Source organism: Coptis chinensis, chromosome 8 (assembly GCF_015680905.1).
Source record: "Coptis chinensis isolate HL-2020 chromosome 8, ASM1568090v1, whole genome shotgun sequence".
NCBI lineage: Eukaryota > Viridiplantae > Streptophyta > Magnoliopsida > Ranunculales > Ranunculaceae > Coptis > Coptis chinensis.
The window spans coordinates 74,293,755-74,319,418 of NC_141463.1; the positions used below are offsets into that span (position 1 = coordinate 74,293,755).

Consider the following 25,664-nt stretch of genomic DNA (forward strand, 5'->3'; position numbering starts at 1 on the left):
ATGTATTTCTTGTATAAAAAATTTATTTTGATATATAATACCAATTAATATTGAATTAAAACATGTATTTATTCATTTTATTATTGTAATTATTAAAAAATTTGCTAAATAAACATAAATCGGTCCGACCGAGTTGAACCATGGTTGAACCATTTTAACAAAATATCGGTTCGATTACCGGTTCAGTTTTCAAAACATTGCCCTCTACGTGATTAGAAAAAGATCGGGTTTTTTTTCTTCTCCTCCTCCAATAACGTCATCTTTTATCTCACCAACATTCCAAGTACTGTGGCAGTAGTCGATATGGAAAGAAGTCACTCTTCAACAGAGTTGCACTTCAAAGTGCTTCGAATTACTATGTTGCTTCGTTCCTTTATGCTACTTCCGGGGTCGAGGTACCCAGCGACTTCATCATCCATTCCTTCTCCACGGAGGCTTGGGATCATGAATCTAATTGGATGGGATACATTGCTGTAACATCTGATGAATTTAGTAATTAAAGCTTCTGGGAGACGTGAAATATATGTTGCATGGCGTGGAACCATTTGACCTCTTGAATGGGTTGATGTTTTGCAGCCAAAACTTGTATCAGTGGAATCCTTGTTGAAGATCAATGATCAGAGTGCACAACAAAGATATAATGTTTTTCTCAGTACGATTATATCTGTTGGAATATGACTGAAGTTTTGATAAATTGACCTAGAATTAGCAAAGTTGTAGGTAAACTATATACATCAAATCTAAAAATGAGTAATAGTGGGCGAACTTGTTACACTTGCACCCGAACCTTCTACACAAAATTATTCAGAGTTCTAAATAGCAACTCCATCAAAGTTTTCTTTGTTCTGGACTAATTATTCTCCGAGTTATTGAGAAGAGTACGGTCCTTTAAACTATGAAAACAAACACCACCCTTGAAAAATCTGATATTTCTAGTATCAATTATGTTGAGAAATTGGTATTTTTTGTTTTCATGAATGGTGCTAGATCTTCGAGAAGAATCGTGAGAAGTGTAATTGTGTCACTTTAAGTGTTAAAAGTGTGATGCTATTTTTTTATTCACCAATGCCCCGTGAGTTGGTCTGTAAGATCATGTTTCAGACCAGCATCGTACACCCGCATAGATATCGGAGTAATGCTCTTTAGGCTCCAACTTTCACCAAAATGTTGTAAGCATGGTCTAGAATAGCAGGCACGGAGAGTTTATCAGTCCACAGTCCGTAGAACCACAAATAGCCTACAACAGATCCAAATCTGCTCATTGGGAGGGGGATCAAATTTGTTGTATACAATCTACATTTGTTTCGGAATACGACGTTCACACCATTCAGTTCGTACTGAGTTCACACAACACTTAGATGTGGTGACGTGTCGAAATTTCTGGTCTTAACTTTTACAGGGAGTGACTCTCAAGGACAAAACTGCCGAAAACATAACTCTCAAGGACACTTTTTTTTTTTTTTTTTTTTTCGTAACTCACAAGGACCGGGTAGATGAATGTCGAGTATACCCTTGACGGGAAATAAAAAACGGATCGGGTAGATGAAATATCAAGTATACCCCTGATGCGAAATAATTAACGGCCCGGCCCAGACGAAATGACTGGTGTATTTAGTATGAACAATCATTGTTCATACCTTTTAGCAGGCGTGAGGCGTGAACACTCATTGTTCATACCCCAATTAAACAAACATTATGAGTGAACAATGAGTGTTCATACCTATTGGAGCTATGAACAATGATCCAGTTATGAACATAGATTGTTCATACCTATTTGGGAGTAGGAAAAATCACTGTTCATACATCAAAAGTATTCATACATCAAACATGAACAATCATTGTTCATGACTACTTTTAATTTTTTTTTTCAATTGATAGGTATGAACATTGATTGTTCATAGTCCTTGGGTATGAACATTGATTGGGTATGAACATTCAATGTTCATAGTCCTTGGTATGAACATTGATTGGGTATGAACATTCCCAAGGAACATTGATTGGGTATGAACATTCGATGTTCATAGTCCTTGGTCCTTTGGGTATGAACATTCAATGTTCATACATCAATATATTGTATAAGGTACATTCACCTATTTGGATATGAACAATCATTGTTCATACATCAGCAGAAGGTATGAACACTCATTGTTCATAGTAAAATGACAGAAAGGGTAAAATTAGAAAATATTTATTTTAATCCGGGCCATTTGTCCTTGAGGATTATTTTCACAGAAGGGTATAACTAGCATTTAAAAAAAATGTAAAAAGGCGGGGCCAACTTATTTTGTCCTTGAGGGTTACTAATTTTGAAATAGTGGGTTCATGACTTACTTTTCCCCAAAATTTGTCCTTGTGAGTTACTCACAAAAATCGTGTTCTCTAGACTTCATTTTCCCCAAAATTGGGCCTTGGGACCAATTTCTTGTAACTTTTAAACACTATAATTATTCCTAACCTTAGAAAAAAAAAACGCCACCTGTGCAACAACAGAGGAAACAAGGATAAAAGCAGCAGCAATGATACTGATGATGATGACACTACAATGAAGGTCATGAAAGGATGGCTTACCGTCTATACTTCAAATAATGCCAATTCTCCTTTCACCAAACTCAGTGCAAGAACACAACTCCTCACCAAAATCAAAGAATTGGTAAACAAGTACAAAGATGAAACCATAAGCATAGTCTTCACAGGACACATCCTCGGTGCAAGTTTGTCAGTACTAAGCGCATTTGATGTTGTTGAAAATGTATCATCAACCATCCCTGTAACGGCTGTAAGTGCTATCGTATTCGATTGTCCAGAAGTAGGGAACAAGGTCTTCAATATGGACTCCAGCAGCTCCCCTTTCTACGAAGAGCTTGCAAAGCTTAACCGTTGTTCTTGCACCACCTAAACCAGTATCCCCATCAGCAATGATTGGCTTGGAGTTCTTGCTATTTCTTCCCTGCTCATGCTCATCCTAGCCTGTCTTTGCTTCCTGTCATGGTATTGTTGAGTGAAGAACAAGTGTTCAACCTTGTTTGCAAATGATGTAAATTGATAGAGAGAGTGTTGTGCAACGGAAGCGATAACAACTACAAATAGCGATAACAACAACAACAACAGGGCCGGCTCCTAAAAATGGTCCCTCTGTCTTAGGGAAAAAAAAACACGCACACACATGTGCGTATTTTTTTAAAATTATTACTAGTATACTGCATTGCAGTGGGGGCGTGAGCGAAGTAATGCATTTCATAATCATGTCTATGGAACATTTGAACGTTCCCTTCAACTTCTAAAGGGACAAGAAGTGAAGTATAAGAGAAAAGTGGAAGTGGAACATACCTTCATAATAATTGACAAGTAAAGGTAATGTACATGGACTTGTTGCTTCTAGTATGTTGAGTTGTTACAAATTGTCTTCTCCAAAGCTAATGTTTCATCTGATAGTACTGCTCCATGAGACCATAAATAATCACCCGAGGTTATGCTAATGTCTAAGTCTAAAAGTGAATTACCAATTTACATAGAGAACCAGCGACACAAAATGATTGAAAGAATTAGAAATATGTAGGAAGAACGAAGGCAATGGTACAAGAACTTGGATGAGATAAAGTAAGGGTAAGAGGATTACAACAATGGCCTTCAACTTGATGGGTGCTATGTTGGGCATTTCATTATACTCTACTATTAGTGCAGCAAGTTGTCGTCTTGCGGAACATAGTGACCTACAATTACATTGCATATTAAACAAACACAGTTGGGCTTTTGAGTTTTGACTAAATGGACTAGCCAAACAGCCGAACTAAAAAAAAAAAAAAAAAAAAAAAAAATATATATATATATATATATATATATGGACGTGGGTTAGTGGGTGTGCACTTGTGTAGCAGCTGGAGGCCCTAAATATTAGCAATCAAATGGGGGCCCTAGGCGGTGGCCTATGTTGCCTACCCCTCAGAGTCGGCCCTGCAACTTGAGAGGAGTGGTAAATCACAACCAACTAAAACAAACAAAGTATCAACTATACAAGAAATAACCAACCAAGTAGTAGAGACACAAATATTTAAGTGGTTTGGCTTACGCCTAATCCATAACCAAATGAGAAGTTTCCAATTGAGAGAATCAAATAGTGTTACACTCACCCTATTCAATAGAACACCTAAAGTCCCCTTTTAGAAGAACTCACAAATTTCTCATCACCCTTTGGTTAAAACCTTAAATTTGTTTTTAGAGTGTAGCTGAAGTTTCGGAGGGATATGAAATTTTGGCTCATTTCGGCATATGGCTACCAAAGGCCCATTAGTCCCATCATCCCAACAATTCTCCACCTCAGCGAGAATTTCTCAAATTTGAGCCGACCAATCCACTACACCAAACCAAAACAAACAAATGTCTCGAAGAACCAAGCAAATGTCCTGAAGGACCAACAACGACTACACCACATAATGGTTGCCTACGTACCCTCTAAACAGGATTAAGCCAATCGTAGTTCACATATGCTCATAAGAGCCAAATCATCTCAAATGAAGGATACGAATCAAGTCCAAGCAATGGTGGAACTAGACTCCAGAAACCACTTTGGTTAACATATCAGTGGGGTCATCCTTGGTATTTATCGTAGTAAGTAAGATATCACCCTTTTCCAAAATCTCTCTGACAAAGTGAAACCGCACAGTACATCAATGTGTTTCTTCGGGCATGATGAACTTGGTTCTTGGCCAAATATATAACACTCATGCTATCACAATGAATCTTAAGCCGAACCTGCACAATTCCCAAATCATCCAACAAACCCTGCAACCAAATAGCTTCTTTCATAGTCTCAGTCACTGCCATATATTCTGCCTCTGTCGTAGACAATACAACCGTAGACTGTAAAGTAGACATCCAACTCACCGGAGCACTAGCTAAAGTAAATACATATCCAGTAGTGGACCGATGCTTATCCAAATCACCTGCATAGTCAGAGTCCACATAACCCACACAGAGCTGACTAGTATCCATCTCAAACTTCAAACCAACATCTACAGTACCAAGAATGTACTGTTGAATCTATTTCACAGCTTGCCAATGTTTATTCCCAGGATTGTGCATATACCTACTAACAACACTAACAACTTGTGAAATGTCCGGCCTAGTTCATACCATACCATCGCATACATCAAACTACCAACAACACTAGCATATGGAACATGAGTCATGTACTCACATCCTCATCCAAACTCGGAGACATAGTATCACTAAGTTTAAGAGGAATACTCACAGACTTAGTGTTCCCATCAATACCAAACTTTTGTATTACCTTATTCAAATATGTCTTTTGAGACAACCAAACTCTGCCCTCTGCTCTATCTCTTTGAATCTCCATGCCAAGAATCTTCTTAGCTTCACCCAAATCCTTCATCTCAAACTCTGAGGACAAAAGCTGTTTCAACTCATCAATTCAATCTCAGTCTTGCTTCTTGAGGCTATAAGCATATCATCAACATACAAGAGCAAGTAGATGAAATAACCATCATGTAGTTTGCGATAGTAGACACAATGATCATAATGACTTCTTGTGTACTTAAGCCCTAGCATAAACTGATCAAACCGCTTGTACCACTGCCTATTTCAAACCATATAGCGATTTTTTCAGTTTACACACCAAATCCTTATTTCCTGCAACTTTAAATCCACTCGGCTAAGTCATATAGATCTCTTCTTCTAAATCACCATGTAAAAAAGTAGTTTTTACATCGAGCTGGGCTAGCTCCAAATCATACTGAGCTGCCAAGGCCAAAAGGATACGTATGGCGGAGTGCTTCATAACCGGAGAAAACACCTCATTATAATTAATCCCCTCCCTTTGAGCATAACCTTTAGCTACCCATCTTGCCTTGTAACGTAACTCATCACTTAGAGATCCTTCTTTCAATGCAAACACTCATTTCCCGCCAATCGCCTTCTTACCCTTAAGTAACTTTACAAGCACCCAAGTATCATTCTTATGAAGAGATTGCATCTCCTCATCCATAGTTGTCTTCCACCTTTCTGACTGCGAGCATTGGATTGCTCCATAATATAAGGAAGGATCGTCTTCGTCAAGACTTTCAATAATGAAAAGTGCATAGGTAACATAATCGTTTAGCCAATACAATGGGGGAACATTCCTTTTAGATTTACCAGTTGCAATAGGCTCATGAACCGGAGCCAAAGGACCAACATTAATTTGCTCCTTTAATAGAGTCACATTCACTGTATCATCATCTGTTCCATCACCTGTATTCACTACTTCCATGTCTTCAACTGGAACATCAACTGACTAACTATCCATGGTTGCCAATCTACTAGATACAGAACCATCTGGACTAGGTGAAGACACATCAATTTCCACCTTCTGCAATACCTCTTTGGCCATACTCTCCACCTCCTGAGAGTCAGCAGACTTCAACATTAAAGCCTTATCAAATGTCACATCTCTGCTCAAGACAAACTTCTTATATTGCGGATCCCATAACGTATAGCCTTTAACTCCACCTTTCAGACCCACAAAGATAGCTTTCTTTACTCTAGGATCCAACTTGCTCTCTTTGATATGAAAGTAAGCAGGACACCCAAACACACAAAAGGAATCATAATCTTGAGCAGGTTTACCAAACCAAACCTCCATAGGAGTTTTACCTCCAATTGTAAACAAAGGCAACCTGTTAACAAGGTAGCATGCATAAGTCAAAGCCTCAGCCTAAAACACTTTACCCAATCCAGCATTGGACAACATGCACTGCACCTTCTCCATTAGAGTACGGTTCATGTGCTCAGCTACCCCATTCTGTTGTGGCGTACCTTTCACTATGAAGTGTCTCTCTATTCCCTCATCCTGACATACTTGCAAGAACGGATCACTCATGTATTCACCACCATTATCAGTACGAAGTCTTTTGATCTTTATGCTAGTCAGAGTTTCAATCAATTTCTTCCACTTCACGAAGATATCTAGGACTTCATCCCTGTTTCTCATGATATATACCCACAATCACCTAGAATAATCATCAACAAAGGTCACATAATAATGCTTGTTCCCTCTAAGAGATGCATTCCTGGAAGGACCCCAAACATCCGAATGAACATAATCAAAGGTTCCACGCGTACGATGGATAGCGGTGCCAAACTTCACCCTTGTCTATTTGCCCATAACATAATGTTCACAAAAATCTAACTTACAAGTCTTAGCACCTTTCAACAGTCCCTGCCTCACTAATGCTTGCAAAGACTTCTCACCTGCATGTGCAAGACGCATATGTCATAATCTGGTGGCCTCCTTAGCAACTGCCTCTGAATGCTCAGTAACAGCTACTTCCCCAGTAATTGTATTACTATTCCCTTCAAATAGTATAAGTTATTCCGCCGTATGTGTTTCATGAATACCATTGCTCCCGAGACTAACTTCATAACACCATTTGCAATAGCTACCTTGTAGCCCTTAACATCCAAAATACCAACAGAGATAAGATTCTTCTTTAATGCGGGAACATATCTAACATCCTCTAATTCCCAAACCATTCCATCATGCATCTTGAGACGAATATTACCTATCCCCAAAGTGTGACAAGGTTGATCATTCCCCATCAACATATCTCCACTATCAAGCTCCTTGAAGCTTGAAAACCACTCCCGTATGGGACAAACATGATAGGTAGCACCCGTATCCAAAATCCATTCACTAGAGTCAATGAAACAAATACTAGATGTAACGGCAAAAGAAAAATTGGAACCATTCGAATCATTACCTCCTTGAGCAATGTTGACATGTATTGGCTTGTTTATGCTCGGTATCTTTCATCTTCTGTTTCAACTTCTTGCACTCCTTTTTCCAATACCCAACCTCATGACAAAAAACACTCATCTTTGGCTAGAGTTTGCCCTCTCGGCTTAGAACGAGATTTCCCTCTTCCTCCACCAGAATTCGGGTGGTCCTTAGACCTCCCTCTTACCATAAAAGTAGAACTCGTTGACTCCTTTGACTCCCTTTTATTATTGTTCATCATATCCCAACATGTCAACGCAGTCTACACCTCACAAAAATTCAAAGATTTCTTTCCAAACATAATGATGTTTTTTATATGCCCGTAATCCTCTTTAGGAATAGATCTCAACAAATGGAAAGCTTTGTCCTCATCATTCGTTTCTCCTTCAATATTCAACAAGTTGATAAGTAACTTATTGAACTCATTTATATGCTAGGCCAATGAAACACCTTGTTTCTTTCTCATTTCATATAACTTTTCTTTCATAAAGACACGACCTTCCATTGTCTTATCCAAATACTTCTCTTCAAGGATTCTCCAGATTTCCTTGGCCGAAGCCTCATTGAGAACAAGGTACTTCACATCCCTAGCCAAACACGATCTTATGATACCACAAGCTTGTCTATTTTTCTTAACCCAAATACTCTCCTCTATATCTGATGGTTTTTCATCTAACACATTATCTAAGTTTTGTTGGCATAGTGCATCTATAGCTTCACAACTCCACATACTAAAATTGTTAGATCCATCGAATTTCTCTACATCAATTCTCGCATGATTGATATTCAAAGTCATATGAGATTTCTCCTTAGATATAGAAGTCGTAGGAGTAATGGTGGACTCTGTCGACATACTATTCTCAAACTCTCACACACCCCAAACAATCCACAATAACCAAAGAAACACCCTCTTAGGGATTTCAACACACACTTGATAGTCAAAAGAGAACCCAAATACCAACAACCACAATAATCAACTAAGAAACTCACTTGAGAATTTCTTCAAACACTTGGACTCCTCCAATAACCACAAGTACAAACCCAAAGTAGAACCTTGGCTCCGATGCCAATTTGTTGTGCAATGGAAGCAATAACAATTACAAATGACGATAACAACAACAACAACTTGAGAGGAGTGGTGAATCACAACCAACCAAAGCAAACAAAGTATCAACTATGTAAGAAATAACCAACCAAGTAGTAGAGACACAAAGATTTAAGTGTTTGGATTACGCCTAATCCACAACCAAATGAGAAGTTTCAAATTGAGATAATCAAATAGTGTTACACACTCACCTTGTACAATAGAACACCCAAAGTCCCCTTTTAGAAAAACTCACAAATCTCTCATCACCCTTTGGTTAAAACCCTAACTTTGTTTTTATAGTGTAGCTGAAATTTCAGAAGAATACAAAATTTTGGCTCATTTCGACATATGGCTACCAAAGGCCCATTAGGCCCATCATCCCAACAGGGAGTCAATACGAAAGAATATTTTTTTTTTTTTTGCAAATGAATGAATGATAGGCTTTATGACTGAATACAGAAACAAAAAGAGAGCTTTTTTTAGAATTATACCTTGCCAACTAGACATGCATCCTATTACCAAGTAACTGAAATTCCTAACTATCTTTAACGCTAGATGGCCAAGCTCTTGTGTTCACAAGAGTGCATACACACTTTGTTCCATTGTGAAAAAAAATGAAAATAATACCATAAGCGATATGCTACACAGTCACAGTTTGATGCCTGTTTTCAAAATTCCACACATAGATGATAGACTACGAGGAAATTTGAAATTTTAAAAATGGATTGTCTAAATAACAGGAATGTCAAATTTTAGTTCCAACTTGGCAATATATTATAGTGTTTGGACAGTGTCATAAGGATAATCTGCAAGATCAGGTCCTGGCTCGTTAGTGGACGTATGAGTTGATGAACATTGCCAGTCTGAGACATAAATGGTGTCCAAATGCTTAGCCATCATGGTGACTTGAACTGGGTTGAGAGCACCAAATGTTCTTGATGCTGTTCCATTGGCTTGGTGGGTCTTAAGTGTCCTCCACAATTTCTTAGCCAACTCATTGGATCCATAGCCTTACTCCAGGTTTCCTCTAAGAGAGACTACGTCTCTAGCGCTGTAAGGATGGCGGGTTAGCCTAAATCGTTCAGTGTTCCACCATGCCTACTGCCCTACACCTCTGCAACTTCTGCTTCAAACCTGTCAAACAACCAAACAAGATTAACATCACCACGCCAAATTTGAATTTCCATTCTTCTAGCCTAACCACATCCAAAACAGAAGGCATGCACTTCCATAGGCAATCTTCACAACCTTGCACACACGAAATCAGCAACACGACTTTCCCCCTCAATGCGGCATTTCATCAAACAACTATGGTGTTGAAAGCTAAACAGACAACCAATTAAGTCTCAACAGACCCAATTCTGAATTTATTACAGAGTTGCTCTGAGTTGCTACAAGACAAATGTTAGAAACACTAAAGGAGATGACTTCGTAACTTAAAAGCAAGTTCAAGTTTAATAAGCATGGGACTAAATCTGTGTTTACAAGGCTCGTAAGTGTGTGTGTGTGTGTGTGTTTTTTTTTTTTTTTAAGATACAACGAGAGATGAAGAAGAATACGAAAATAAATTTTTACTTAAAAAACAAAGGGGATACCAAATTGAGGTGGTCGTTATTTTTTCTTATTTTTTATTTTTTAAATCCTTTTGCCCCTACTCTTATTGGAAATATCCTAAATTAATTTGGGAGATATTATTGGATTTAGACAGTTAATGGGGTAAAAAAACTTATGGTCAGTTATGGGGTATGGGAGTGTTTTTATGGGTGTGTCCAATATCCCCCTTCCTGGACTTATGACATCGACAGAGGATATTTCAGTAATTTCGATTCTGCCACCTATCTAAAATGCAACCCACTTCAACAGTTTTTTTTTTTTTTTTTTTGGTAAAGATAGACTTCAACAGTTGAACTCGAGCCCTTTCTCTCCACCTTAGCCAAAAAAAAAAATGGCCAATAAAAACCACACTGACTCAGTGAGTCGACCCGTTGGTGGAACTGAGTACAGTTGGTGCCGATCTGTACAAATAGGCACAGGTATAACAGTTCTGAGTCTCCTCCTCATTAAACCACTAAACCTCCAAACTCTCCAAACTGCCCTTCACAAACTCCAATATTCCCATCCTATCCTCCGATCCAAACTCACTCACTCAAACCCACTCACCTTCACTATACCTCCCACTCCACACATTCAAATCCAATTTCACGACTTCCCCTCAACTTCACAACTCATTCAAACAAACCCCACTTTCGAACGAGTTCTTGAACACGAACTGAGTCAAAACCAACTCTGGTTAAACCGAGTTGACTCAGTGGAAACCGATTCAGATACTTTTTGTTGTACACTTTACACTATTGAGGAAATGAAGAAATGGGTATTGTCATTTCGGTTACATACTTCGATATGTGATCGAACTTCGGCTGTTGTTATACTTACTGAGTTGTTGAATTTGATTGGTGAGAAAAATGGAGGAGAGTTAGGGAGTGGTGATGAGGTTAATTTGGGAATTGAGGAGCTTATTCCGAGTGGGAAAGCTAATAAACCGTTTTGGGCACGTGGGGTTGATTTACTTGGGTATTCACTGAACTCGTTTAGATTTTCTAATTTGGAGTTTAAAGATGTTGAGTCGGCTCGGACTACTGGATTCGTTCGGTTGCGGTTGAATTCAGTTGAGACTCAAAGAGTTGTTGTTGTAAGTAGTTTTATTGTTTTGTTAGTACTCAAATATTCAATGTATATATTAGCAACAGTTTTTTGTTATAGAGTTTTAGTATGTTCGTGCATTTTAATTGTGTGTTAGTGTAGAGTTCATTTTTGGTAATCTCTCACGGAATTTTATTGGCGAACAAAGATTGTGTACATTTTATTCACGAACCTTCTATATCAAAGATATTGTGTTTTGCTAAATGCAGTCCAAAGTGCAGAGAATTTCAAGTTTTGAGTCTCTAAACCGTACTACCGGAATAAATTTGTGTCATAATTATACATGTTACTATTCCTCACGTCTACGCTACTCTTGTTTTTATGTTCATGTTGTAAAAGTGTAATTTGATTGTGATATATGTTACGTTTCGTGTATTCATTCGTGTCAGAGTTCCCTCGTGTGAAAATATGAGTTAATGGAGATTGGTTCCATGTATGGTATTCATACACTTTTTTCTTTTAAGTTCCTAGTGAAACTATCTTTTACCGATCCGAAAGAATGTGTGGCATGCCACACTCTCATGTCCCTTGGGCATGTGTGTCAGAGACCCTCCGAAACACTCTAGCTTGCATGTAAAAACTTTAGAGTTTCTCTTGGTTTAACATATTCTAACCTGGTTGCATTCGTAGGCCTTCAATAAACAAATTATGACTCATGGACTACCTTTAACATGCATATTGGCATGCCCCACTTCCTGAATCCATTTTTGGTAATTGCTTATGCCTTCAATAAATTTCCTCTATGCCGTCTGTTAGTCTGTATCTGTCATGCAACACAAGGAAGTGATTGCATGTTCCTTTTTACCAACCTGTATGCATTAGTGAGTAGAGCCTTCAGAAATTTAACCTTTTTTTCCCAATTTTTATCACGGTTGTCATCTGCATGAAGTTTCAACAAAATTCAGTTTGTGTTTATATACTTATGACTTTTAGTTTAAAAAAAACCAATAAAACCAATAAATTCTTGTCATACTAAAACTTTTCTTTTTTGCTTGCTTTTTATTGTGTCATATTATTGACTACATTATGAGTTGAGGTGGATCCCAAACCCCGTTAAAAGTAGCTTCTCTTTGACGGATGAGGCCAAACTAAGGATGGATAATTGGCCACTGTATCAACTTGGCCATTGGTATTTTTCTCCCAAATTTTGTTTTGCACTGAAACAAACCTGCTTTGGTTTGAAGTAGCAGTTGCTTGTGCCTAGAACACCACGTATCAAGTTCACCACTAGACAACATCTAGTGCCTTCCCCATATGGGTCTATGTCCCTTTACAACATCTTGCAGTGTCCTGACTCCCGATTTCCTGAGCATGCCTTGTGCAGCTATCCTTGTCTGAGATGCTGAGGTCTCATTTTGGAAATAGTTGAGTCATTTCAGTTGATACCTATTTCATTGAAGACAACATTTGGATTAGCAATTATGGCACTTTGAAACTTAGAAAGTATAAAACACTATTTCACTCACTACCATTTTATGGCAAATTTGAAAAAATGTGGACCAAGATAAATCCTAAACTTGAATGCAATTTTGGCAAGTTAGAATGTTAGACAATGTTAAAACTGATCTTTGTGGAGATGTCTCGGTGTACCCCGCTTCTAGAAGTTTTCCTAATCCATGAATAAGGGGCTGACTTTTGTGAGGAGATCATCTCCTCATCTCTATTCTCGACAAAAACCAGCCTTTAATTCATGGGTTAGCTCAACTTCTGGAAGTGGAGTACAGATGAGGGAGTATGCCTATCCTCCCACCCCAAGAATATTACAAAGGATAAAAATAGAAAATAAAAAAGAGAAAAATCAATAAATTGAGTAACTAAACAAGGAGATGTCATGATTGATTGGTAAACTTGATTATTGAACTATGAACATAGTTCCTTTATGGTATCTCGGAATGTCTATTTACGGATATCACATACAATATGTGTTTGACACAGATTATTTTTATAATATGGCATGTCTATGTAACATAGGAAATAGTTTGTTTTATAAGAAAATAGTGACGTAATCTTCTTTTTAAATTCTGAATATTTAGAAGAGCAGCTAATTCATAAAGATAATGTCTGCTAAATGAGGACGAGTTTAACGACTTTAATCTAATCTGCCATTGTTCTAAATTTCCACTTCAAGTTCTGACTTATCATATCAATTGATTTCTGTGGATTGCAGGGTTGTGAGGCAAGAGGTATCAAATTGTGTGCAGCATTAGCAGCAGCAGGATTATTGGCTGCTTATTCATCTAAAGACCTTCCTGATGACCAAAGGGAGAAGTATGCAGTTGTTACACTTGCTGATTGTCGCAAAGAGCTAGATCCACCTCTTCAAAGCCATAATCTTGGTACAACACTCTTCACTTACCAAGTTCACATCAACTTAATTTTTGTACTTCCAACATGTGTTTTCGAAATAACATTGCCAAATAGTTCCGTAATCCTCATCCTCCAAAATGTATGATTCATTCTATTTGGAGCATAAATAAAGTACAGATACTTGTTTCAGGATTTTACCACTCTGCCGTCCTCAATACACATGATATAGGCGAAGAAGCAGAATTGTGGGAGCTCGCAAGTAGGTGCTACGCAGCCTTCAAAAATGCAATGAGCTCCTATAAGCATTTCTCAGATATGGGTGACCTCAACTATCTCATGTGTAAGGCCATAGAGAATCCGGGTTTAACCCCCAGCTCGTCATCAAGAACTTCCTTTATTGTTGTCTTTGAGGACCCCGTGATCGATGATACCAGTGGCTTGCAGCAAGAAATCGGACTGGAAGACTATGTAGGATGCTCTTCGGTTCATGGGGTGGGCCCATCAGTTGCTGTTTTCGACACTATAAGAAATGGAAGTCTAGATTGTTCCTGTGTCTATCCAATTCCCCTGCATTCAAGAGAGCAAATGCAAGAGCTCATTGATCACATGAAGAAAATTATAGTGGATGGGAGTGCTTGAGCTTCAGAGGTTTGAATCCACATAAAGTTGTTCACAGAACTGATTTCATGTATGATTTTCATAGCAGTGTATCTCCTCGATGTGCAATGAGTATGTTCAGTCTAGTGGACATGCATATATTGGCTGTCTATTTTGACAACTTACCCGAGGACACCTTAACTACAAGTGTATTGTTTAGTATTTCACAGAAATCTGTAGATGCAATTTCTTATGGATGATTTTGCCGTGCACAATGTAAAAAAGTTGTAATGGCGTAATGCCATGCGGAGTACATTCTGTATCTCGTGTTAGAGACTTAGAGGGAAAGTGAGTTGGTTTCAAGCAGGCAAGCAGCTGCATCAGGATTCAGGAGATTACTATGACATGGATCTTTTCATCTGTACCTTTTTCATGTTGGGATGTAGTTTAGATGTGTGGGGATAAACTCTACTTCATGTGTCCAACTACTCTTCTGAGTTCTGTCACCATCTAGTTTCACCATCAATCCAAGTTGTATTCCTAGGAGACTAGGAGGTTAAGATCCATTCATTAGTCTGATTGAAGGCCAACTGGCCAAGCTATGTTTGACACCGACAGTGTTATTAAGTCATGAAAAAGGTAGAGAAGAAATATAAAGAAATGATGCAGAGCCCAGCGCAAAGTTTTACACGATTTTCCCAAGACTGAGCCACTGAGGTATGTCCCTGGATCCTAACATTCCACTATGCTGCAATGTGAAAATGAAGAATACAAAGTGAGTTAGTTATGACTTTTCTATACTTGCAGAAAATATACGATTCAAGTGTTTTAAGGATTTATCCTCTCTAATGAGAAAAGAAAAATATTAATTGTATCGTGGGGTGTTCCTTCATATCCCACGAGGCTCAAAGTAGCTGTCAGCCTGCTGATCATATATAGTCGAGAGTATAACAACAAAAAATAGTGTTTTTCGGATTTTTTGGTCATAAAATGTTTTTACCTTGAAAGAAGAATCTAATTATAGGTTTCCTTTTGTAGTTTTAATCTTAAAGAAATTATGTAAGTAAATTAGTATAAAGTCACACTAACTCCCTCATCCTTGTTTAAAAATCGTAACCATTTGCGTCCAGAAATCTTTGAGTTTGGTTTGAACTTGAGACATGCTGATCACTCAAATAGAGGAATCAGTGAAAGTTGAGTTTTATTTGAAGAAGAAGCTGCTATTCAAATTCTGAAGTTCCTTTTATGAATCAATATCTAGTTACATAATTATCGAAAACATTGGAAGGAACAATAGTATCTTTTCTGGCTTCTACTTAGCTCCAATCGTTTCTGTTAGACAGATGACAATTTAGACAACTATGCTTCTAAAAAAAGGAGGCACTAAGGAGATACCCAGAAGATACCCCTTGTAATCTCAATCAGGACTTCTTAGCTGGCTTTTCATATCTTCCTCGGCATAAATAAGATAGTTATGGGCTTACAGCAGATCATATTATTAGCATATGCTTTTTGGTAGATTCTGTTAGTAACATGGTTTTCAGGACTTTTGAGTATGGTATGTTTTTGTTACTAGCAGTTGCCTTTGCCATGGTCAACATGGCTACAGCAGGGGACCCAGACATTATCTCCGACATCATACTTCCTCAAAATGTTACTTCCGTTGATGGAAACTTCTTCACTTACACAGCCATGCGATCTCTCGTTGAGGCACCATCTGTGAAGAATTTTACAGTCCTGAAAGCAAGTATGAATGAGTTCCCTGCTCTTAATGGGCAGAGTGTTTCCTATGCTGTGCTACGATTTCCTGGGAGTTCCATCAACCCCCCTCATATCCATCCTCGTTCAGCTGAACTCCTATTTCTGCTTTACGGTTTTCTCGAAGTGGGGTTTGTTGATACAAAGAACAAGCTATATACTCAGAAGATGCAAGCAGGGGACATGTTTGTGTTCCCCAAGGGGGTTGTTCACTTCCAAAATAACCTGTACTCTGATGAAAGTGCCCTTGCAGTTTCCGCATTTGGAAGTGCAAATGCTGGAACTGTGTCTATTCCAGGATCTGTGTTTACTACTGGCATTGGCGATGTAATCCTTGCAAAGGCTTTCAAGACTGATGTTACCACCATTCAGAAGATCAAAGCTGGTCTTACACCCAAGGTCTAAACTGATGCTGCTTATTAGTTACATTTACTATGTCAAATCCTAAATCCTATTGTTTGCCATTTGAGAGTCTTTCCAGCAATAATACTCTTCTTTGTTGCAAATACTTTGTCATCGAAGAGACTGGTGTAATTGTGGTTCTTTTCGCTGGAGAATAAACTTATTTTGTCCTATTACACCTCAGTTTATCAACTGGTTGAAGCATCACGACTTCATATTACTACTACTCGATTAATAACTTCACATAACTACGGATTTCAGTATCTTAGTATTGAGTAGATTTTTCTCGGTAATAAATCATTAGAACTAATGGACTTCTTTTTGTTTTCATCAAACGGAAGTACTCATAGATGATAACAAATGCATTCATCTCTATTTTCTCCTTTTTAATGTTAGTAGTAATCATGATTAGTAACTCGTAGAATTCATCTTTCAATCTTTTTAGTCCTCCGATCCATTCCATGCAATAATAAGCTTATAAAAAATTCTTTGTACTTTTGGCGCTTTGTATCATATGATTGTCCTTATGGCATACTTAGTAACGATATTTTTCGTTTTGCCAATAAAAATAAAATGAAACGATAGTTAGAAATCTAGTTACCAATCTGTAATGGAACTAAAGCTTCTTATTTGGTTAGAATAGAATTCATCAAATATGTTACTGAGAATTGTGTAGTTATAGTCTCGAGAACATCACTTAGATAAAAAACTATGCAGGTCTAATTTTCTAACACCGTACTGTGTGGGGAGGGTTTCTGATAGAAAAGTTGGGATGTATATCATCAAGTTTGTCGACCTTGGTATTTTGGTAATATTTAATTGATTTGAATTAAATATTTAATTGATTGATTTCTAATGAAATTACAATGGTTTATATAGAGATTACAAGTTTCTAAAATAGGAACAAACACAAACGGTGCGAGTCTGTACAAACACAAACGGTGGATTTCTAAACAGGATGCGAGGCGCGGGCGTGCTCTAATTGTACTTGAATAGAGTACGTGCGCGCTCTGCACTCTAACATGTAGAACAACTTCTAATACTCCCCCTCAAGTTGGAGAGTGAATGTTAAGAACTCCCAACTTGCGAATTAATCTCAGAAAGGTGTCCTTGCTGAGAGGTTTAGTGAAGGCATCAACCACTTGATATGAGGATGGAACGAACATAGGAGATAGTAACTTGGCCTGTATCTTGTCGCATAAGAAATGACAGTCCAATTCGATATGCTTCGTTCGTTCATGAAAAATTGGATTTTGAGAGGGATGGAGGGCGGCCTGATTGTTGCAGAACATGTTCATTGAAGAAGGATGAGAGATGCCTAAATCATGCACAAGATACTTCAACTATTGAAGTTCACACACAAGGGTAGCCATGGAATGATATTCGACTTCAGTAGAAGAACGAGATACAATACTCTGTTTATTTGTTTTCCAGGATATAGGGCTAGAACCAAGAAAAGTGCAATAACCACTAGTAGAACGACAAGTGACAGGGCTGCCAGCCCAATCAGAGTCACAGAAACCATAGATGTGTAAATAACTATTAGTGGATAAGAGAATCCCTTTGTTGATCAAACTTTTAAAGTAGCAGAGTATACAATGAGCAACATCTAGATGTGGAGTCCGTGGGGACTGCATGAAATGGTTGAGATAATTAACAGAATAAGTGATATCTGGACGTGTAACTGTGAGATATAAGAGACGCTCAATCAAGCGATGATAGATAGTAGGATTTTGAAGTAATGTGCCATCATCGGTATGGAGGTTGATGTTTTGTTCCATAGGGAACTCAGAAATACGACCACTAGTGGTACTACAATCAGACAGAATGTCCAAAAGACATTTGCGCTGTGTAAAAAATAATCTTTTTTTGGAACGAGCCACCTCAGTACCCAAGAAATATTTTAGACATCCCAAATCCTTGATATAGAATTTTGCTTCTAAAAAATGCTTCAAGTTCTGAATGAGAGATGGATTGTTGCCTGTGATCAGAGTGTCGTCCACATAAACAAGAACAAATGTAGAATTAGAACCACAAATATTAGTGAATAGAGAATAATCAGACTTATACTGAGTGAAGCTGGCAGTGATAAAAGTGGTAGATAGTTTGGCAAACCATTGCTGAGAAGCCTGCTTGAGTCCATATAAAGACTTATTGAGGCGATAGATCCTGTGCTCCACCTGTTTGACGAATCCAGGAGGTAAGGTCATATAGACAATTTCATCCAAATCGCCTTGGAGAAAGGTATTGTAGACATCCAGCTGATGAAGGGACCAATGTCTGATAGCAGCAATGGAGAGAAGTAATCGAACAGTGACTAATTTAGCAACGGGTGCAAAAGTGTCATGATAGTCTTGGTCTTCAATCTGATTGTAACCCTTGGCAACAAGACAAGCTTTGTAACGTTCAATAGAACAATCTAAATGATATTTAATTTTGAAAATCCATTTACAACCAATAGACTTATGATGAGAAGATAACGGAACAAGAGTCCATGTATTATTATGTTCCAAAGCTGCAATTTCAGCAATCATAGCAGCTCTCCATTCTGAATTTTGACAGCTTGAGAAAAAGATGTAGAAACAACTGAAGAAGACACTTTAGACAAAATAGCTTTATGACAAGTAGAAAAATTAGTGTTAGAAACATAGAAAACCATAGGATATGGAGTGGAAGACCGTGTTACCTTAGAGTCTGATTGGATGAGGTTGGCCGAACAAGGGACTGTAGGTGCCTTGGTGAGAGTAGGACAGTGATAATCTTTGATAAGAAGTGGTGGGGGGTTTCGCACTCTAGTAGATTGAGGTGAGGCAGGAGGGTTGGGGTGTGGTGGCTGAGGGAGTTCCAAAATTGCGGGTGACGGAGCTGTCAGAGTTGGAAGATTGTCAAGAGGGAGGGCGCGTGCGCGCTTTGTCTACTGGAGTTACAGGAGGGAGGGTGCGGGCGCACTCGATTTGTGCTGGATCAGGCCACGGGCTTGCTCCGTTTACTGGAACTACATGAGAGGATTGAATGTCGTCAAAAATTTCATTGTCTGGGATAGGTAAGGGATAAACTGGCAGATGTGATGGTGGGGAAGAGAAATGTTGATAGGGGAATACATTTTCATGGAAAATCACGTCACGGGAAGTATAAATTTTCTTGGAAGATGTGAGCGAAAACCTGGAGGAGAGTCATTATTGGTGTTTGAGTGTCGACCATTGAGAATTGAGAGGAGGCGGAAGCTTAGAGTGGTTAGGGTTAGGGTTTGGATCGAAATTAGTCTGATACCATGATAAATTAGAGAGAGAGAGAGATTTGAGAATATTTACTTGATTGATTTCTAATGAGATTACAATGGTTTATATAGAGATTACAAGTTCCTAAAATAGGAACAAATACAAACGGTGCGAGTCCGTACAAACACAAACAGTGGATTTCTAAACAGGATGCGAGGCGCGGGCGCGCTCTAATTGTACTTGAAATATAGCGCGTGCCCGCTCTGGACTCTGACATGCAGAACAACTAATAATTATCTCCATTCATTTAGTGATTGAACAAGAAGGTTCAGTAAAAGCTTGATTACTAGAAAAATGATCGGGCTAATGTGGGTTTTTAAGTACGTCATAACATGTCATTAGTTGATTTAAGCAGTTGGATCATAGTGATCATAGATCAATGGTTGTTGGCATTTTCTTTTCTTTTTGTGTGGATTAAAATTTTATAATACTTATTCATGTTCATTTGCAGTTCTACAATTAATAGAATTACGGTTATCTTGTTCACTGGTGCTGAAGAATAAATGGGACTTCGTCACCCTTAAAGAATCAATGTATGACTAACCAAATTATTGCATCACCATTAATGAAAAAACCAAACTTATTGCATCACCATAGTCAATCAGGAAAATAAATTGCGATACATTCCTCAACAATTTGAATCAAGATAACGTTAGAAAAGCATGACTCTAAAGAAGGAAGAGTTCAAGCTTTCGGTGCAAGACCAGCCTTGAGCTTCTGGATAGTGGTGACATCGGTTTTGAACGCCTTTGCAAGGATGCTATCATCAATCCCAGTAGTAAACACAGAAGCAGGGACTGATACAGCTCCGGCGTTAGCACTGCCAAAGGCAGAGACGGCTGTAGCTGCTTCCTGGGTATTGGCATTGTACTGATAGTGCACAAGCCCCTTTGGAAACACAAACATGTCTCCTTCTTGGAGTGTTTGGTTGTAAAGCTTGTTAGTGGTGTCGATCAATCCCACCTCTAGGCTGCCATCAATGACAAACAGGAGCTCAGCAGAGCGGGGGTGACTATGAGGAGGATTGGTGCTACCTGCTGGGAATTGAAGCACAGCAAGAGAAACACTCTGACCCAGCAGAGCTGGAAACTCAAGGAAGGTAGCTTTTGTCACCTTGAAGGTTGCTGGATCCTCACCATCAAATATTCCACGCATGCCGCTATATGTGAAGAATGTACCATTAACGCCAGTAGAGTTTGCTGGGACGAGAAAGTCGATAACAATATCTGGATCACTTGCATTTGCTATGGAAACCAATGCTACTAGTAGAGAAAACAAGGTAAGTTCGAGAAATTTCAAGGCCATTGTTTGTAGGATGTAAGATCAAGATGAAGATGAGTATCTGGAACAGGTAGTAGTTTGCTATTGTGCTATGGTTGGTCATGTACTTATAATCTTGGGCAGTCCTGAGCGTTGTTTGGGTGCATTTCTGCATTTCCGTTAAAACAATGTAGTAAGGATGAGGTCGAAGTTTGCAAGGCTGGTTTCTGGTTCCTTGTATCTTGGCGCCATATGAAGTGAACAAGAAATAGCATTTAAACAGCTCATACTGCTAAAAACTATGTGACATGTAACTTCCAATCAAATATGTTTTCCTTTTCCTTTTTCTTCTTATGATAAAGTAACTAAAATCAGGATTTTGAGAACTTGAAACCCGAGGGAGGACTAGAATCATGCATGCCGGTTTCTGTTGGGGAATAACAATTCCAATCGATCTCCACTACACAGATAACTTGTTCTAGGACCAACAACAATCTCCAGACAACAATCTAAATATTCACTACAACCAACTTAGCATGCCCAACTCTCTAAACAACTATCAACAACAAATAATAATGTAAAGAGAAGAACAAACATACCACAATATATATAAAGATGTACCGTGGTTCAGCCAATGATGCTCTATTTCCACAAGAGCTAATCATTTTATAAAGTGGGAAGGAAGATTACAATCACTCTTTTCAGTCTCTCACCTTACTAGATCACTCCTCTCTCCTTACAAACTTTTCTGGATGCAAGAGTTTTCTCTCAATCTTGATTGCTCTCAAAATTGGGTTTTTCTCTGACTTAGGTTTTCCAAAACCTTGTTTCTGTTTTTATAGTAATCTTGCGGTAACTGTAGCAAAAATAGAAACTGCGAAATTAGACATGGGCGCGGGCACGCTCTCTGCAAGGCCAATGTCGAGCGCGCGCCCACTCAACAACCTGTTTCGCGAGTATAGGTATGGGCGCGGGCGCGCTCTTGGCAAGGCCAAATCTGAGCGCGCGCGCCCTCAACTTACTGATTTGAAGATGCTAAAAAAGATAGAAAAGAAACTATCTTCTTTTTCTCTCAAAGGCTCCCTTGGGTAAGACTATTTCCGAGCTTTCGCTCGCTCAGACTTCTTCACGCAAACACCACCAGATTCTCTCCTTCTTCCTCATGTAAGGGATAACTCTAACAATCTCCCCCTCCCGAACAGTGAGGGGGTCTACCTCCATGCAATTTCTAAATCAACAGAAGGAGTCTGCTACCATTCTGGCGGTAGCAAAGCAAACATCAAACTTACCTTTCGGTAAGACTTTTGTCATCATATCCGACCCGTTCTTGTCGGTATGGATTTTCTCAATACACAAATGCTTGTCTTCTAGAACTTCTCTAATCCAATGATAACGCACATGCATGTGCTTGGATCTAGAATGAAAACTCAGATTCTTGCTCAAATGGATGATGCTCTGACTGTCACATAGAACTAGAAACTGTTTCTGCTTTAGCCCTAGTTCATCGAAGAACCTCTTCATCCATACCATCTCTTTGCAACACTCAGTGGTTGCAATATACTCGGCTTCTGTAATGAAGAGGGCAAGCGCAACACACTTTTGCAACTTAGATTGCCAAGAAACTGCTCCCCCTGCAAAAGTGACCAGATAACCAGAGATGAATTTTGAGTCAACATTACCTGCCATGTCTGCATAAGTGTAGCCTTCAAGTAAAGGGCTTACTTCCACCAAAACACAAACACGATTTGGAAGTGCCCTTGAGATATCTAAATATCCACTTAACACCTTCCCAATACTCTTTACCTAGATTTGACAGAAATCGGCTTACAACACCAACGACGAAAACAATATCCGATCTTATACACACCATTGCATACATCAAGCTGCCCACTGTGGATGCATAAAGAATCTTTTCCATCTGACTCTGCTCATGCTCACCCTTTGGACACATCTCTTTGGTCATATGGAATTGGCCACCAAGCGGACAACTGACTGGCTTCGCTTGATCCATGTTAAATCTCTTGAACACCTTCTCAATGTAACTTTCTTGAGAAAGCCACAACTTCCTACTCTTTTTGTCACAAGTGATCCGCATCCCAAGTATTTACTTTGCTTGACCCAAATCCTTCATCTCAAAGGACTTACTCAAGTTTTTTCTCTTCAGCTTGGATATTTTGTTGATGTTCGGGCCAACTATCAACATATCATCCACATACAACAAAAGCACTATAAAATCCCCATCTGGAAATTTTTGAACAAACATACAATGATCGGAAGCAGACTTCTTGTATCCTTGCTTCACCATAAAGGAATCAAACTTTATGTACCACTGTTTCGGTGCCTGTTTCAACCTATACAAACTCTTTATCAGCTTGCATACTAGGTGCTCCTTGCCTTTGACTTCAAACTCCTCTGGCTGGTCCATGTAGACATCTTCTCCAAGGTCTCCATGAAGAAAAGCTGTTTTGACATCTAGTTGCTCAACCTCTAGGTTCATACTTGCGGTCAGACCCAATACCACCCTCATAGAAGTTATCTTAACTACAGGAAAGAAAATTTCATCAAAGTCAATACCTTTCCTTTGACCGAATCCCTTTACAACAAGGCGAGCTTTGTGCCTTGGTTGTGGATTATTCTCCTAATGCTTGAATTTGTAGATCCACTTATTCTTGAGAATTTTTCTTCCTTTTGGTTTCTCAACTAAGTCATAAGTGTGATTCTTATGCAAAGAATCCATCTAATTATGTATGGCCTTCAACCACTTCACTTTGTTTGTACCTTCAAGAGCCTCTTGATAGTACATAGGTTCTCCACCATCAGATAGTAAAACATACGTATGTGGTGGATACCTGGTTGAAGCTAGTCTCTCTTTGTCAGACCTCCTTACCCCATCTTCTTGTGGCTCAGGAGGATGCACTTCTGCTTGCTCGGTGGTGGTTCATGCGCTTCATCTGCATCTTCTATATCAATATGTTCTATCCCATCATGAGCAATATGATCATCATCATGAGCTTCAAACCCATGGTTTTCTGCATTCTCAATACCTTATGCACGTTCCACAGTAGGAACTTCTGGTTCTGTATCAACAGGATCATTAGTGAAAGCTTATAGCTTCTCACCCTCCTCAAAATCTGTTATGGTTTGGTCTTCCAAGAACACAACATCTCAACTTTGGATTATCTTCTTGTTAATCGGATCATAGAGTTTGTAGCCAAACTTCTCATCCCCATAACCTAGAAAAATGCACTGCTTGGCTTTGTCATCAAGCTTGGATCTCTCATCCTTGGGAATATGAACAAATGCCCTACACTCAAATACCCTCAAGTATCCATAATCAACATCTCTGCCTGACCATACTCTCTCTGGATAATCACTATTCAGAGGCTTTGACGGCAATAGGTTGATCACATGCATGGCTGTACGCATTGCTTCAACCCAGTAACTTCTAAACTGAAACGAATCAAAACCATTCTAAACATCTGTTGAAATCAGTGGACGTCAACAATGAGTAAGCTCCCCTTGTTGCCATAATCGAGTTGTCCTATGACAAACCAATATGCGCCACCATCTGGTCAAACATGAACAAAACACTTCGGGTACTTGGAGGGTGGAGTCTAAGAGGCTCAGATAGAGCAGCATGAAGATATTGCAGCTTGTCTTTTCTAAGAACTCGATAACGGTTATAGTTTACTTAATCTGGGTTGCCTCCTTAATATCTCGTACTACCTTTTCTTGCAAGTGGGGACGTGTGCACATTCTGTACATGAGCCATTACATAGTGGAAACATTTGTGTCCCTTCCAGCATGTCAAAAATTGGAACACTCGTTTGTCAAGTATCTTGGATCTTTATCACTTAAATCTAGAACTGCCATTCAGGGTGAAGTTGCAGTTATTTTTAATCACATCATACCGTGACCTTGTAGTTCCTGCTACTCAGATAGTTGAGATGGTGTTAGACTATTGCAACTGCCATGGGTACACAGAGATATGTATGAAAGCGTCCGCGAATGGGGAAAAACTGATCCCCGAGAGACTGCGTTCCTTTGCATTTTGTTCACCAAAGCACAATCCATATCCCATACTCTGCGACACCTTTGACTCTATTGGTCTCTTCAGAGTCACAATCCATTGTTAATTATAAAAAAGTTAGGCGTGCTGACCTGTTTATTTTGAACAAACTGCAAAGTTAAGAAGAAAGAGGTTAGCACGTGGAGAATAACATGAAAGCTGGTAAGATGATGGGCCAATAGAACTATACTCAGTTGGATTCCAAAAGAGGTCAGTCCACATATCGTAGGAAAACTACATAGATCAACTCTAAAAAAACAATCTTGTACAAAGTTAAATTCGTAATTACTAATCTTATAGACCAAATATTGGGTGCACATAAAAAAATAATCAAAGGGCACTTTTGAAAAATCAAATTCGATTAGAGGGTTTCATAAATTCTCTTGTACCATGGTGAATGATTGTCACATTCATTCATGTTGAATACAATCAACT

General features: G+C 38.8%; 3 protein-coding genes and 1 pseudogene across 3 annotated transcripts; 3 read left to right on the forward strand and 1 right to left on the reverse strand.

The window, feature by feature from the left end:
* The first annotated feature begins 269 nt into the window (after positions 1-269).
* On the forward strand, positions 270-2,896 carry LOC147482971 (phospholipase A1-IIdelta pseudogene; annotated as a pseudogene).
* A 7,786-nt stretch (positions 2,897-10,682) lies between these two features.
* LOC147482972 (GATA zinc finger protein) lies at positions 10,683-16,798 on the forward strand. Its single transcript, XM_086577778.1, has 4 exons — positions 10,683-11,547; positions 13,726-13,894; positions 14,056-15,179; positions 16,042-16,798. The coding sequence occupies exons 1-3, from the start codon at positions 10,804-10,806 to the stop codon at positions 14,502-14,504; spliced, it is 1,362 nt and encodes a 453-aa protein (XP_086433904.1). The 5' UTR covers positions 10,683-10,803; the 3' UTR covers positions 14,505-15,179; positions 16,042-16,798.
* On the forward strand, positions 15,361-16,798 carry LOC147482973 (germin-like protein 9-3). Its single transcript, XM_086577779.1, has one exon. The coding sequence runs from the start codon at positions 15,996-15,998 to the stop codon at positions 16,623-16,625; it is 630 nt and encodes a 209-aa protein (XP_086433905.1). The 5' UTR covers positions 15,361-15,995; the 3' UTR covers positions 16,626-16,798.
* A 3,636-nt stretch (positions 16,799-20,434) lies between these two features.
* Positions 20,435-21,270, reverse strand: LOC147482974 (putative germin-like protein 9-2). The gene has a single exon (XM_086581080.1). The coding sequence runs from the start codon at positions 21,203-21,205 to the stop codon at positions 20,585-20,587; it is 621 nt and encodes a 206-aa protein (XP_086437206.1). The 5' UTR covers positions 21,206-21,270; the 3' UTR covers positions 20,435-20,584.
* Between the last annotated feature and the right edge of the window lie 4,394 nt (positions 21,271-25,664).

What these genes read in the sequence shown, in the direction of transcription:
- LOC147482972 (XM_086577778.1), top strand. Translation starts at nt 10,804, where the DNA reads ATGGCCAATAAAAACCACACTGACTCAGTGAGTCGACCCGTTGGTGGA. An exon ending in AGACTCAAAGAGTTGTTGTT is followed by an intron (nt 11,548 to 13,725) that starts GTAAGTAGTTTT and finishes TGTGGATTGCAG; the next exon opens with GGTTGTGAGGCAAGAGGTAT. An exon ending in TCTTCAAAGCCATAATCTTG is followed by an intron (nt 13,895 to 14,055) that starts GTACAACACTCT and finishes TACTTGTTTCAG; the next exon opens with GATTTTACCACTCTGCCGTC.
- LOC147482973 (XM_086577779.1), top strand. Translation starts at nt 15,996, where the DNA reads ATGGTTTTCAGGACTTTTGAGTATGGTATGTTTTTGTTACTAGCAGTT.
- LOC147482974 (XM_086581080.1), bottom strand. Translation starts at nt 21,205, where the DNA reads ATGGCCTTGAAATTTCTCGAACTTACCTTGTTTTCTCTACTAGTAGCA.